The 16032-nt window shown below is 35.1% G+C and overlaps 1 protein-coding gene across 2 annotated transcripts; it reads left to right on the top strand.

Annotated features, from left to right (window-relative positions):
- Positions 1 to 5692: 5692 nt before the first annotated feature.
- On the top strand, positions 5693 to 16016 carry LOC120412487 (WD repeat and FYVE domain-containing protein 2-like). 2 transcript variants are annotated; one of them, XM_039572979.2, is made up of 6 exons: positions 5693 to 5850; positions 5919 to 6239; positions 11472 to 11819; positions 11886 to 12125; positions 12183 to 12521; positions 14779 to 16016. In XM_039572979.2, the coding sequence occupies exons 2-6, from the start codon at positions 6079 to 6081 to the stop codon at positions 14918 to 14920; spliced, it is 1230 nt and encodes a 409-aa protein (XP_039428913.1). In that variant the 5' UTR covers positions 5693 to 5850; positions 5919 to 6078; the 3' UTR covers positions 14921 to 16016. The 2 variants fall into 2 exon arrangements, with proteins under 2 accessions (XP_039428913.1, XP_039428914.1); XM_039572980.2 differs by lacking the exon at positions 5693 to 5850 and having other exon boundaries at positions 5864 to 6239.
- The last annotated feature ends 16 nt before the right edge of the window (positions 16017 to 16032 follow it).

Raw genomic sequence — 16032 nt, 5'->3', positions numbered from 1 at the left:
AATGGCCGGGCTAGACTATTTTCAGTACATGAATATTCTAGCATTAATATGAAATAGTGAGAGATTTAATAATTAATTTAAAATATATATATATATATTTTTCTCTTTTTAAAAATGAAACAGGTTAAATTATTACTGACGTTTTTCATCCTACATCTGAACAAATAAAAAATCAGTAATATTTTTTTTATGTTCAAAACGTTTTTTCATTTATTAAAAAAATTGAATCCAAATATAAGGAAATACAATTATAGTATCGAATATAATGTTTATATAAAATATTATGTTTAGATTGATTAAAATAAAAATGTTAGTTAAATACATATTTAATTATTTATAAAATCAAATAACATTTCGGAGAAATTTTTTGCCAACCGTTGAACGTTCTTCTCAAAATACAAAAATCAATAAAAATACACTGGTTCCAAACATTTGGTTGAATTCTTTGCACCACTAAGGATTTCTCTGCTAACTTTAAAAACCATCCTTGTCTTAATTTATTGTTAATATCTGTTTGAAAATTTTGAGTTATTTTTGGTTAGACTATTTTGAAAAAAATACAACTTTATTTTAGCTAAAGGGATCTAACTTTTGGTGATATTATTTTATATTAAATTTTATATAATAATTTTCAACTTTTTTGAGCATCTGTACTAAAAAAATAACAATATCTTTCTCTGTATCACTATTTGACAAATTAATATTTTTCAAATGGAAATTTGGCGTAAAATTCCACTAAATTAAAAAAAATCCTATCGGTAAAGGTGGACTAAAGTATATTTATATGAATATTAATATCAGTTACTCATACATTATTTTAAGGGCGCCGTCATGCCCACGCTACTGCCCTGCCTCTTCTACCAACACTATCGTTACACAGTGGACACACGGACGACGATTAGTTTTCGATACAGCTGTGATAATAGCAATCATTGTGTGATTGTGGTGCTGCACCATAATAGTAGTTGGTCAAATCGTGGTAAACCTTTGTTGAGCTCTCTCAACGGCTTGAACCAGCAGGTTGATATCGCGCAAAAAAAGGAACTGCTCTCAATCCATCATACAAATTGAAAGTAGTAAAGAGTCCGCGAAGGGCTGCATGGGAATTAATGGCACTGACCAAAGCAAAACCCGGCAGAAACCCAAGCGCGAGATTGGATAAAAGTAGATAAATTCTTAATTATACCGGGAAAATGCACATCACTTTGGAATGCACCTACAGTGGCAGGTCGCGATTGTTTGCGGATTTTGCTCGGGGAAATAAATGTTTCCGTTTTGAACTGGTTGATTTGTTGGTTTTAGCGAAGTTAGTGTTTTTGTTTGCAGTGACACGGTTTTGAGACGTGAATCAGCGTGATGTTTAATCTACATGATAAATGGGTAAATTGAATTTTTCCGATATTGTTTTGCTTATTTTTTTAAATGAACTTGTTTTCCTGAATTGCAGATGAGTCAAACAGGTTTCCTAATCCGAGATCCTTTCGACGCGTAAATTGCGAGTACGTGGAAAAATGCGTGCTTTTAGATTTGGCGCAATTGACGCGTGTGCACGCGTGACCAATAAACGAGTTTAGAGCTGTTTAGAGTTCAGGATGATTAAGGAAATGCGAGATTCCATAAAGAGATCGTGATCGCCTGGTTTGACTGAAAATAGTCTATTGATTGCATTTTTCAGCGTTTCACGCCAGGGCTAAGCTGGTGTCACACTCACGGGCAATTGACAGTTGACGCTCTTCAAAAGGTCGTTCACACTTTGAGTTAGGAGCTACTGATTGGATTTAGTGGATTTGAGTACCTAGATAGAGTAGCTATAGATCAGGGGTGCTCAAAGTTTTCAGATGCCGGGCCAAATTTGATGCTCAAAAAAGCCCGCGGGCCAAATGTACAATAAAGATTTTTTTAAAGATAAATTACGTTTTTTTTTCTAGCTAAAATATAAAAAATACATCTATCACACCAAGCTCTATGAAATTAAATTAATTAAGATAATTTTTGAACATTTTCGTTATTTAATAGTAATAGAAAACAGAAAATGACAGTTTTCCATCAGTTTTGTAGATTTTATTGTTTAAGGTATTCACCCAGTAGAGATTCCTAATCATTTTATAAATTGTAAATTCGATGAAAAAAAAACATTTCAGCGTAAAAATACATTTTGCTATTAGTACCGAAGCAAATATTTTTCAAAGTTTTGGGGGGGGGGGGGGGGGGACAAAAAAATAAAAATAATGTAAATATTAAAATAACAAGCCATAGTTTCAACATTTCCATGGAAAAAGTGTTCAGTTGTTTTGCAATCATTAGTTTTAAAAAAATGTAAGATTTGACGAAAACAAAAATCTTTGCGAAATTAGTTTTTGCGATAATAAACATCGATTTTTTTTTAAATTCATTTTTTTTTAAATCAACACAAACATGTCAAAAATGATTCTAAACGCAGGGGAATGCATTTTAAATTGATTTCAGCTGATTGCAGTTCAATTTCCATTGATTTTTTTTAAAAAACATATTTTTTTGCCCTCTGATTTTTCGGGGCAACTTTGAAGGGGGGAGGAAGGGGAGGGGGGAGACAAAAACTTTAAATAAAATTTGTGCCACCCTAATCGAAAATTCAACAAAACAAAACAACAAAACAAGCTCAAAATGAACGCAGAGGAATGCATTTCAAATTTCACTTAAATTTTCATTAGTATTTTAAAGCATTTTTTTTAATTGCCCTTGATTTTTCGAGCCACTTAGTAGGGTGAGGAGGGTTGGAGTTACAAAAGCTTTGTTAAAAATATTTTATTCTTTATATCTTTATTACTCCAATTTCAACATTTTGTCTGCCTGAATCAGATGGTAGTTAATCAGATTCGTTATCAAATTGTTATGAATTGTATGCCGAGGTGAAAGGTTTCTAAGTGCAATTTTCAAAGTTTCATAAACATTTCCAAAAATGTTTGATGAAAATTTTGGCAATATTTACTTATTTCACTCACACTAATTTGAAAGATTTTTGAACAAAATATTTGTGTCGTAAAATGGGGAACGGAATTTGAATTAGCAAAAAAATATCATTAAAAAGTTTAATATTAACATTCATTTTGAAAAACTAAAACTCACTTTACGAATGGTCAACGGGCCATTTTATATGATTATTCAAAATGGGTCCGCGGGCCACAAAAAATCACATCGCGGGCCACGTTTGGCCCGCGGGCCATACTTTGGTCACCCCTGCTATAGATCAAAAAAAGATATTGAAGTTTTTGGAATTTCAGCAAAGCTTGACAGATCTATTTGAATATTTTCTATATGTTAACGGAATCTGCATTTTTCTTCCTAAAAAAATGTTGTTCCAGATGAAAAAAAAATACCTTTCTGGTTTAATTGAAGATTCGAAAAGTACATTGAATTTCTCTTCTAATGACAAGTCCCTTAATTTTTTATAGTTAAATAAAGAAAAATTGCAGAGGTTAAACAATTTTTTTTGCATTTTTTTATATATTTTTTAGTACGTCGTTAAATCTGGCGTCCAATTTTTCCATCCAAAATTCCTTTGACAACAGAATTTCATATCATAACAATTTCATGCTGCAAATGATTGAAAAAAGTAATTACAAAAGCCGACTCGGTCCTAACCAGGTCCCAGTACCGAAAAGGACCTAATAAAAATAATTTTATGAAAAAAAAAATGATTGAAAAAATGTTTTTTTCCAAATGTTCAAAAATTAAAGGAGTCGAATACCGTCACGAAATATCGAAAAAATGAACCTCGGATTCGTGATGGGGGGCCAAAATTACCCCTTAGGACATGTTTCACACATATCATAGAGGATTCGGAGGAACTAGGTACTGAGAATGACCCAATACGAGTTTGTATTGGATAATTTAAATATTTATAGATAAAAGCTTTCCTAAGAATACGGCATCAAAGGAAAACTTACCAAAAAAATGTGCTTATGGTAGCACGTGGACCAGATTACCTAAGTGAACAGCATTAATTCAAAGATAGGTGGTCTGCCGTAAACACGTTCCATTAGCAATACTTAAAAACTTCTTGAAAGATCGTAGGGGAATCAGGATAACAATTTCATATTATAATTTTGACATCGGTATTCTTACATCAAACGAAAACTTAAAATAGATTGTGTTTTTTTTATTAGGTCCTATAAACATATGAAAGACAATAGTTTATTGGTCCTTTTCAAAAAAAAATCTGGAAATGGCATGTGAAGTCAATTAATTGCATCAAAATGAATTATAGCACAAAACCAATAATAGTTGAAAGAAACTCCGAAGCTCTATCAGGTTATAAGAAATATGAATTTGTGATTTTTTTTTAATTAAATCTCGACTTTGATTAGGTCCTATAAACACTCGACTCTTTTGATTAGGTCCTATAAACATATGAAAGACAATAGCTTATAGGACCTTTTTAAAAAAAACTCTGGAAATGAACTAAATTAAAATAAAATTATTCTAGTAAAATGTGCACGGGTGAATAGTGGAATAATGTTACATGGTTTTCCATCTTTAAAAGCATGAGTAAAACTAATAAACTAATTTCATGATGCCATTTGAAAACGGACGAACTGTAAAGCAATCAAAGCAAGCAAAACGTTCTCTTCAAACGACTTGTACTGATGCCATAAAAAATGCCATACAATTATTCTCATCAGGCAACACTTCAAACCCAGACGTCAACGCTATCGTGCAGAGAGGTAACGTCCATTGCCAACTTCTCCACAGCCGTACAGCATGTCGCTCGTTTCAGTTCTACACCCAAACGAACGATCTCGGACTTCGAATTGAAAGCATTCACTGTAGAGGTGGGCAAAAAAAGAGCGAGCCGCTCAAAGAGCCGATTCACTAAAAAGAGCGAACGAACCGTGGCTCACAAAAAAAAAAACCGCGGTTCTTTTTAAACTTCGGTTTTTTGAAAGAACCGTTTCAAGATGGCATGATTTATGTTACAAATATAATTTATTAAATTTCAAAAAAAATTAGCATTGAATTTTCAAAATTTTCAAGGGCATCTTCTCGTTTTTAGTTTTAATTTGTTTTATCAAATCTATATATATAAAAAATTTCGACGGTTTTGTTCGAACGCGAATCAATTCAACACGGAACGTCGGATCGAGGTGCTCTTTGTTGCGTTGGGTTCGTATAAGTCCAAGGAAGGTTCTTACGCCAAAAAGTTACAACTTTGGCCACTCTGGAACCGATTCCGGAAAATATGCAGATTGTATTGGAAAAGTTATGTAAAATCAAATTTTGATCACAGGAGGCTGGATAAGCAAACAAGCAAGAAACGTCAGGAACAAAAAAAGGGCAGGACGAAGTTTGCCGGGAAGAGCTTGTAATTTATAAAAGTCCAATGGGAAATAACTTATAAAATCCAAATTTTGAAAAAGAGCGAAAGAGCCGTTCAAAAGAGCGGCTCTTTTTAATGAACGAACGAAAATGAGCGGCTCCAAAAAAAGAGCGGTTTTGCCCACCTCTGATTCACTGAGAGTAGGTTCGCAATCAAAGGGCTGCGACATTCGACATTCGATGTTTGCGGATTTTGCTCTTCTCGTTTGGGTGTACTCTTCCAGCGCCTACAAGATGTTACGAGGCGTTTGCGTAGACCACCACATGCGGGGTGGCTTTTCCTGGTCACCTCTCGCGTAGCCTACTGTTTTGCACACTGCGTTGCACTGTCAAAACATTTGACAGAAAGGCTGATTGTGCAGGGAAGAGCTGCTCTTTTTTCTCCAAATGATTGGATGATTGTTAATCTATCTGTGCACTTTTTCGCCCGTCGCCTTCTCCGATAATTAGTAGTAGCAGTGTGATATCGTAGCAATATATCACAAAGGTGCAAACGTAGGATCAAACTCCGTTTCGCGGGTGGAGTGCGTGTTTGTGATATCTTGATTCGATATTTTTTCCAGGGGCTGGAACCAGGAGGATTTTTTTGTTTTTGCGTTTGGTTTTAGTTGGTCAGTGTCGCGTAGTTGCAGAGAGGGTAGTGGAGTGACTAGGTGTCAACGAAAGCAATCTAGTAGGCCCGCGAGCAAAAGTGAAAACCGGAAGCAGCAGCACCAGCACAGAATGGCCGCGGAGATAAAGCCAGCGCCGCGCAGTGCCAACGATCGGTTTAGTACGACGAAGAAACCGGAGTTGCTGAACAAGTTGGAGGGATGCAATGACGACGTGAACGCGGCACTTTTGATACCCGGGGAGGAAGGTGTTATCAGCGTTTGTGATGACAAGTATGTTAATTGAATTTTGCCTCTTGTTTATCGTCATAGTCTTCGCCTACTTTGGTTCATCGTTTTGCGGAGGTTACTCATTGCGCCGATGATAAAGAGATCATTGTTTCGAGAATCATTCTTTGCGTTGACCTACGCGAACTTGGTTTGCAATTTAAAAAAAAGTGAATTGAGATGTGCCAGATATCGGGGCGAAATAAATGCAAAAACAAGCACACACAACCTTGTGTTGTGTGAGGGTGTGTGTGCTCGTATTAAATATGATTCTTTTTGGTTGGTAGAAGCTTACTTGTCATGTCAGCAAAAGTAACTCTTCTCACTTTCCAAATATGTTGTCACGATTTTTTTTGGTCTTTCATGTGACCAAACCTCATCTGAGGATTGTTGCTCGATTAAATCAACTGTGTGATTCTTCATTCATTTTAATATATTATTAATATTATATGTGTTTTTATTCACTAAACTAAAATAAGTAGAATTTATGACATATTAAGGCCGTTGCAAATATTTTTTGAAGTGAGGGAGAGAATGAATGAATTTTTTTTAAAATGCATTTCACACCTGTCCAGTTGTTTTGCAATCAATAATTTTCAAACTATCTAAAAAATCTCTTTTTTTTTCGCCGAAAAAAAACTTTATGCGGTTCCGTACAAAGGAATTTCACAAAAATTCAAAATATTTTTGATCGATACCAGACATGCTAAATCTGATTCAAATGTAGGAAAATGCATTTAATTTTTTTTTACAGTTGATTAGACTTCAATTTCCATTTGCATATTGAAGTTTATGGAAAACATATTTTTTGCCCTTTGATTTTTCGGACCGATTTTGAAGTGGCGACATAAATTTTAAAACATATTTGCAACGGCCTAAATTTACTAAAATATATTTTTTATACAGTATATTTTGTGAATAATGATTTTTTTCATTTGTTTTTTAATGTTTCAATATATTGCAATATATTTTAGTTCTCAATAGTTTAGTGGTTTATGAGCCTTTTGTCATCAATTTTAGGGTTCTTTCCAAAACAAACAGTGTGCCACGGTTTTTTTTACATGCGACCACTAGTAAAAAATGCAATACAAATCAGAAACAAAAAAATCGGCTAAAATAGTAATCCATTCGGACATCTTTCAAAAATTAATGTTTTTTTCAATCGCTAAGATCTCTTTAAAAAAATGTTAGAAAACATATAATTTATTGCGTATTTTGGAATGTTAAAGATCAGCTAACATTGACGAGATTGTTTGAAAGTTTGTTTGAATTACTGTACAGACCTGATTATCTGTCGCTTCGATTATCCGGTGGTATTCAAAGGAATTTTGGATAATCGGATAAAAAAATCATCGTATTTTTTACATTCTATTTAAAGGTCGTAGATGGTTTCTAAAACAAACATGGCCGCCAAATGGTCGATTGGGAATGATGATGAATTCTCTACGAAATCGGCCGATTTCGACCTTTTTTATCTTTTGTATTTTTTGATTTGGCTCAAACTTTGTGGGGGCCTTCCCTATGACCAAATAAGCTATTTTGTGTCATTGGTTTACCCATGAAAGTCTCCATACAATTTTGGATGCAAAGACTCAATTTCCCAAAATACGTAGTTTTTTATTTTAGAGATTTTTTGATATGTTTTAGGGGACAAAACCCGCAACTTTTGAGCCATAGAGAAACAAGGTAAAAAAATGATTTTTGAAAAAAAATAGTGATTTTTGGAAAAAATCTAAATTTTATGCAAAAACAAATTTGACGTAATTTTTTAATGTAAACTGAAATGACCGATTCTTCGGCTCCTTTTCAAAAAATTCCCAAGTTTTTTTCAGCGTTTTGGCTATAGTGGCACAATTAAAGAAGAAACCCCCCAATGTTATTACATATTTGAAAAGATAATTGATTTTCCAACATAGAAATGACATGCATAATGAACAATATTATACCTGTGCTTCTCCTGAAATGAAAATGTAGCGTGACGGGACAACATCGTAAAACTGGAATTTTAAAAGGCACACCAAAAAAATCGACACAGTTTTGCCAGATTGATTTTTTAAAACTTTTGCTCTTCTACACATTATCACAAATTGAAAAACGAATCTTTTGCTCCTTGAACTGAAAGATTTGGTTGAGATTTGAGTTTTTGCCAGCCATTACTTTTCGTGACGGGACAACGAAAGGAGCAGATTTATGAAAAAACTCCTCTCCCATTCAATGACTTGCAGACCTTATTTGGTCAATATTTTTGGCATTTCAGATAAGAAAACGCATTTAAAGCACATTGCAATTATAAGATCATAATTAAAATTCATATAAAAAATCACTTTGAAAATTGAAAAAAGGGACATTTTGGTGTAGCTTCGCTAAGAATCGGTCAAATTGAAATCGAAAAGTACTTTACAGATTTTTTGATAAAGGGCTCTGTTGTCAAGATATAGCCACCGGAATTTTGATTTTGCCGAAATATTTGCAGTTTTTCGATTTTTTTAAAAAAGTGACCATGACCATTTCTAAAAATATATTTTTTTTTAAAGTTCAGAAAATTCGCTGTGTGTTGTAAATTCGCTGTATGGTGTATGTGAAAATAAGTTTGCAGTAATTTCTGTAATGCCGCAGACGATTTTATTTTACAATTTAAATGATAATAGTATTTGTCATTCTATAGTATAAAATTTGAAAAACGAGCAAAAACATTAAGAAGTGAAATTAGGAGGTGGTAGCCAAATAATATCAGCAACAAACATAAACTAAAAAAGAAAAATGCAAAAAAAAAAATCTAAAATTGTAACAAGAGGGAGAAAATAAGTAAAGTTTTTTGTAGAATAAAAGTTGCTCAAAATTAACCAGAGAAAAATAGAACAAAAAATAAATTGGACGTTAAGCATCAAATTACAATTTAGTGACGAGAAAGTTACTTTAGATTTGGAGAATAACATACATTATCTTCAAATTTGATAATATTTTTAAGCTAAAATCAGATATGTAAAAATGACAAAAATTATTTGAAAATTTAATTGGTTCAATAGAAGTTTCCCAACTTTTCTTCAATTTTCGTAAATCTTCAATCTATGGGGTAATTGTGGTCACTGAACGAATCAGTGGTTTATTTTTTTAAATCTCGTGACGATGGGGCGGTATGGCATCATTTTGCCACGCGATTAAAAAAAAAAATCGTGATCATGATTCAATCAAAACTGATACCTTTAACATATATTGACTTTAATTCATGATTTCAGAATGTAAGATTGGTTTTTGTTTACTATTTGTATATGGGTCATTCCATCTGAAGCGGAACAGCATTTGAAAATTACCCTCTCCGATCCTGCTCAAATTTAGTAGGGCTGTTGATACTATCAAAACATGCAAGAATCCCGAATTTCATCCAAATCGGACCACCCACTCCATTTTTGTACCTCCCCAAAAAATCGACTTTTTGGCGATTTTTGAGCGAAACCTCTATTTTCAAACGGTGATAGCTCAGGAACCACGAATCTTAGGAGTCGGTCTTAGACTCAATTTTGGAGGAAATTGGACGAAGAATCCATCTCCGTGATCAAAATTTGGATAAATTTATTTTTTCTACTTGTATTGTGCAATTCCCAAGTAACCGCGGGACTCTAAAACTTAACATTAAATCCACTCTATATCAAAATATAAAGTAAGCTATATACAGTCACATAACTCTATATTCCCTTGTAAAGTGAGTTTAAAGCCAAAAATGGCGACTGCAACAGTGGATATAGAGTTTACGTACATTGGAAAAGCACCTTAAAAATGTCAAAAGAAGAAAAAGCTTTTTGCAACGCGCCATATGTTGCTTATTTGATTGGTGAACTTTTTCAAGTTCAGATGGCGCGCTATCAAAGCTCATTTGTTTTTTTGGTGATTTCTTCCAATTTGCTGCTACGGGTCCGGGTCGGTGATGATGTTGTGATGAACTCCAAGATTATGATGCCGTGCACTAACCAACTGCTCTGTAAAGTAAAACGCTTTTCAACGAAGAAAATTGTCGATGTTGTCTTCCCCAGAGATCGTTCCAAAAGTGCACCTGAGTAATCAATTTAGAAACTCCTTTCTCTGATCGTTATTTATTTATTATTTTAAACAATTTCAATACACAATCACCTTTAACTTGAACACAAATCACTATTTTATAGATTTTAAGCAGCAGCCGGTTTTTTCTTGCCTGAGATGGTTCTCGTCCCGTCACACGTAAACTTGTACTTTCACCTAGGATAAGTCGATTGGAAAGCCCGGAATTCTGGGAGTATGCTGAAAATTTTCAATAATGTTCTAGTAACAAGTAATTTCCACTGTAGTTTATCACCAACTTGCCAATCATTATCACAATTTAAGCGAAAAATCCAACACCAAGATCAACACTTTGAATATTTCAATGTCTCTTTTGTTTACAATATAACGAAGCACTAGAACAGTTGATATAAAGTTATTTTAGAGTAACATGAATTGTCTAAGTTTTGAAACTTTAACCACAGCTTATATAGAGTTAGAACTCTAAAGTAACATTATAATTTGCATTTTAGGGGCTCAAAACATGGAAATAATGATTTAGTGTTGATTTACAGTTCCGATTTAGTGCTTGTGGTTACTTGGGTTGAAAACTTTAAATGACCGTATCTCAAAACACCTCAACTTATTTTTTTATTCGACCTCACCATCGTATTCCCCATCCAATTTTACATAAGAATCACTTATCGACAGAAATGGATATGTTTCGTTCCAGAGATATCGAATTTTAAAGTTTTTAGTTTTTGAGATTACCTACAGCTGCTTCTTTCGCCGCATCTGCTAGAAGCACACAGGCGGGCTGATCAATAACTGCTACCTGGTGTTCTAGGAGAGGATTAATTTAATTTTTATTTGGATTTGGATTCGGGATCTTGCATGTTTTGATAGTATCAACAGCCCTGCCAAATTTGAGCAGGATCGGAGAGGGTAATTTTCAAATTTGCACTTTTTCGTGCACAGTTTAGATGGAATGACCCATATTTAAAGCCATACTAAAACAAAATAATTTTTTTTTAACATGAAACATATCAATGTCAACGCTATTTTTGTAAATGACGTGTATTAATTTCCGCATTTTTTAAATTGACTTTCCTATTTATATCGATTATCTAAGAATTCACGTCATCGCGTCTAATCAGATAACATGGACTTTTCATGCCGTCAATTCAACTTACAAGTTTGCAATTCTTTCCCACCTCTTCCTTGCAGAACCATTCGCGTCTGGTTGCGCCGCGACTCGGGCCAGTACTGGCCGTCCATCTGTCAGTACATGCCGTCCGGGTGTACGTCGCTGTGCTACACGCCGGAAACGCGAACCCTGTTCATCGGGCAGGAAAACGGAACCATTTCGCAGTTTACCCTGTCGGACGACTGCAACCGGCTGACGCCGATTCGGGAGTACCTGGCGCATCAGGCGCGCATCACGAACGTTCACTTTGCCAAGCACACGGGATGGATCTTGTCGGCGGGTCGGGACAAGTTCTTCGCGTACCACAGCACCGAAACCGGCGAACGGCTGGGCTGCTTCACGTTCGAAGCCATGTGCACCTCGATGCAGTGAGTTGTTGCTTGGTGGTTGTTTGGTTTGATTTTCGACTAATTCTTGATGGGTTTCTTCCTCAGATATGATGCCCTTTCGAAGTACGCTTTCGTGGGTGATTACAGTGGCCAAATTACGATGCTGAAGCTGAGTGCCACCGGAGCTACGGTGGTGACGACCATGAAGGGTCACGCCGGATCGGTACGGGCTCTGTACTGGGCCGAAGGTCCTCAGCTGCTGTTCAGCGGATCGTACGATCAAACGGTGATCGTTTGGGACGTGGGCGGAAAACGTGGCACGACCTACGAACTCCATGGACACAAGTAAGTCATTAAAAACAATATCATCTTCAAGATCATCAACCAGCCAACAATTTTTAGCAACAAAGTGTCCGCGCTGGTGTACGCGAGCAACACCCAGCAGCTGGTGTCCGCAGGGGAAGATTCGGTGATCGTGTTCTGGGAGATGAACGCCATGCGCAAGGTCGCTCCCGAGTGGGTCGAGTCGGACACGTGTCAGCTGTGTACGCGGGCGTTTTTCTGGAATTTGCGCGCGATGATTGACCAGAAGCAGATTGGCATCCGGCAGCACCACTGCCGTTACTGCGGCAAGGCCGTGTGCGACAAGTGCTCCACGAACCGGATCAATATCCCGATCATGGGCTTTGAGTTCGATGTGCGCGTGTGCGAGGGATGCTTCCAGCGGTTGAAGAGTGAAGAGTGAGTACTTTTTGAGAGTATTTAAATTTATGTTATAGTTGGAATACTGTGTGTGTCTGCGTGTTTTTCAATTCAATGCCAGAGGGCTGGCAGCGAAATTATGGAAAAGCATGATTCTTTCTTATGAGCAGAAAACAAAAACAAACAAAGGTTATGTCTTCTCCAGTGTTTTTCGTGTAAAGCTGTATTTCTGGTGTTTTTTTAAAAGGTCCAATAAACCAAATTTCCAGTTTTTGCCTTTTGGGTGTTTTTGAAACCGCATTGTGTCAGGGGTATTAAAAAACACCCAAAAAGCAAAAACTGAAAATTTGGTTTATCGGACCTTAAAAAAAAACTCCAGATTTATACCTAATTGATAAGGACTTTTCAGAAAATATGCACTCGGATGTTTTTGCCTATTTATTTTTATTGTTTTTTATCACAAAAAAAAACAATTTTCAAAAATCCGTATTTAAAAAAAATATATATTTTTTAGGGAACAAAAACCAGCAACTTTTGACAAATTGGTAAAATTGGAATAAGAAAATTTTCGAACAAATTGTTGATTTCCTTTTAGGGGATATCAATAATTTAAAATCATCTTTCAAATTTTTAACATATTTCATGACCAAAATAAAATTGGTCAAAATTTTACCATAGTTCTGGCCATACAAAAATGACAAATTGGGTTGTGGACAGGACACATCGAAAATTTTCGAACAAATTGTTGATTTCCTTAGGGGGGTATATCAATAATTTAAAATATCAACATACAAATTTTTCAACAATGTTTTGATAAAAAGACGACATTTCATGATCAAAATACTATCCTCGACAAAATTTATGAAAATTTTACCATGGTTCTGGCCATATTTAGAAAAATAAAAAACAAATTGGGTTATGGAAAATTGGTCAAAACTTTCCCATAGTTAATGTAACATTCAACAATAATAAACAATAATAATATATTTTGTTATAACTGATGATTGTTTTTTAAGCCTTTCAAAAGTCGTGTGTTTTGGCGTGTCATACAAGTGCCATTACAAAACGTGATCAATGATTGAATGATTTTTCAAATTCCATATTTTGAGTTGATAAAGTCTTACTCGCTCATAAGTTCTGTTCAATTACAATTTTTAGACTAAGTGTTGGGGATGTTATTATTTTTTCTTCTCATTACTGATGATCGTAACTTTCTTATACAGTGGACTCTCTTGCTGTCGATATTGAAGGGACCGTCGAGAACGGGGGTTATCAAATCATAGAATGGAAAATCAAAGCAATCTATTTGAAGGGACTGAAAAATTTATTGACAGCTGGAGCAATATTGATATCGAGAAAATCGAAAGCCAGAGGGTCCACTGTAACATAATTAGATATTTTAATAGGACTTGTTATTGAAATTACTTCCGTTTTGTTATTCCCACCTGCCCGGGCATACAGAATAGGGTCCTAAAGCACTTGGTACATTTTTATGTACAACGGTGAAAAACTTGATTAATAACCATTTCCGATCACTATTTTTATTTTTATGCAAAAAAATAAAATAAATAGACAACATTATTTCGATGGATCAACTATGGTCCCCTTGGAACGAGCTGTCAAGTAGGACCTTTTCTGTCAAGAAGGGCCGCTAAGTTAATTATTTAAAATTGATTTAAAAATCAATTTTAAATCCTTTGCGGTTGTACAATGAGTAATTGTACTCAGAAAAATTAGCTTTATCGTTGTGAACAATAATATCACAAATTTATTCTTAATTTTAGGACCCTATTAGGGGCTACAAAAGAATTTTGGATATCTTTTCTTTTTTTTGAAAAAATCATAAGTCATTGGGAGCAATAATTATTTTTTGTAAGAGTCGCCTTAGCTTATTTTTCACATTTGCTACGTCCGTCTGACTTTGATATCCTGCTCTCGCTCTCTAACATCCGAACAAATGAGCGCAGCGCAAAGTCACTCGTACAGTCATTTGACTCTGCTCACCTTTTCAATCGAGCACAGCTCGGTCGTTTGAATCCTATCGAAATTTCAATCCCTTGCCTCATGAATGCATTCAAATGATTGCTGTCGCTAAATTTACTCACACAAGCAAGAAAAAGATAGGAAAGGGAGAAGGAGAAAGAGTATATGTCGTCGTGTCGCCCGGCTGCTTGAGTGTTGAGCTCGGCTTTCTCTCGGGTCAACTTCGTGTGTATCAACAGAGTTCTAGGAAATTGAAAAAAACAACGTATTACCAAAAGAACATGAAAACGTTTTCCATTTCCACCATTCCCAGACGACCCTCGCTGGCGACCTTCCACGACGCCAAGCACAGCATCGTGGCGATGGACCTGGACGAGCCGCGGAAACGGCTGCTCACCGTCGGCCAGGACCGCATCATCAAAATCTGGGACCTGTCATCGATCTGGACGGCCTAATTTGGCGAAAGGTTAGAGAAGGAGAAGGAGGAGATGTGTGTGTGATTGGGAGGGGAAAACGCTTCCAAGATCGAATCGGGAGTTTTACGCGTTTATTTTTTGTTGTCTTTTTGGTAGAGAAAAATGAAAAAGAAAACAACTTTGGTGGTTTCGACGGTACCGACCTAAAATCACTGTCTCACTGTACTATTTACACACACACACTGAAAAAATAAAACACACACACACTCATGCATTCGTTTGGGATTTCTTTAAATTCGTAATTCTGTAAACGTAACTCGCGTAGGAAGTGCTCGGCAAATAATTGACTTTTTTACAGTAACTGATTGAACTAATTGAAGTACGAAGTGAAATCGATTGGAACAATATGTTATAGGCATGATTGCATTATAAATGAATTACAAAAACAATATGTAGCTAATCAAACCTATAAAAATAAAACAAAAAACCTCGTATTAAGGGAGAGAACGTGAGAGGTTTAAGGGTGGGTACAGTAATTATACCAAAATTTCGCAAGCAAGTTTGTTGTTTAGCCTAATCCAGCTGTAAACAGAGAAGAGTAAGTAACCTAAAATTAGTACTCTAGATAAGGGCTTGATTCGTAGCAGGAGATACGTATGTATGCTTAATTTACAAACACATGCTAGCAATCGAAGTTAAGTTTATTATTTTTCCGTCAAACAAATGTTATTTTTTCCGTGAATAAAGAAAATATATGTCTATCTTGTTGAACATTTCATTTGCTTGATTTTATTACCTGTTTATGAGATTGGTTGCGATTGATTTTTTGCATTTATACACCGCAGTTTAGAGCTTCGATAATTTAATGTATAAATTTTCCAAACACAAAAATTTAAGCAAATTAAGAAATAACCTATGATCGGTGCTTTTAATGTTCATTGTAGAGAAAAACAAAAAAGACGTCGTGAAATTCATACTTAGAAAAAATTACTACCAAAACAAGTAACGATCTTGCAGCAAACAAAATTGATTTATTAAGGTGTATAATAATGCAAGCTAAAAACTCCGAAAAAGAAGAGCATGTATGATAACGAAGAATATATTGTTATTAATAACGAATAAAAATGAAACAAATCACTTTCCCGTCTTTA

Source organism: Culex pipiens, chromosome 2 (assembly GCF_016801865.2).
Source record: "Culex pipiens pallens isolate TS chromosome 2, TS_CPP_V2, whole genome shotgun sequence".
NCBI lineage: Eukaryota > Metazoa > Arthropoda > Insecta > Diptera > Culicidae > Culex > Culex pipiens.
This window is presented reverse-complemented; position numbering and strand designations above follow the sequence as displayed.

Bases quoted from the DNA above. Each gene is read 5' to 3' on its own strand.
- LOC120412487 (XM_039572979.2), top strand. From the start codon at position 6,079: ATGGCCGCGGAGATAAAGCCAGCGCCGCGCAGTGCCAACGATCGGTTT. The intron at 6,240-11,471 runs GTATGTTAATTG...TCTTCCTTGCAG, and splicing joins ATCAGCGTTTGTGATGACAA to AACCATTCGCGTCTGGTTGC. The intron at 12,522-14,778 runs GTGAGTACTTTT...CACCATTCCCAG, and splicing joins CAGCGGTTGAAGAGTGAAGA to ACGACCCTCGCTGGCGACCT.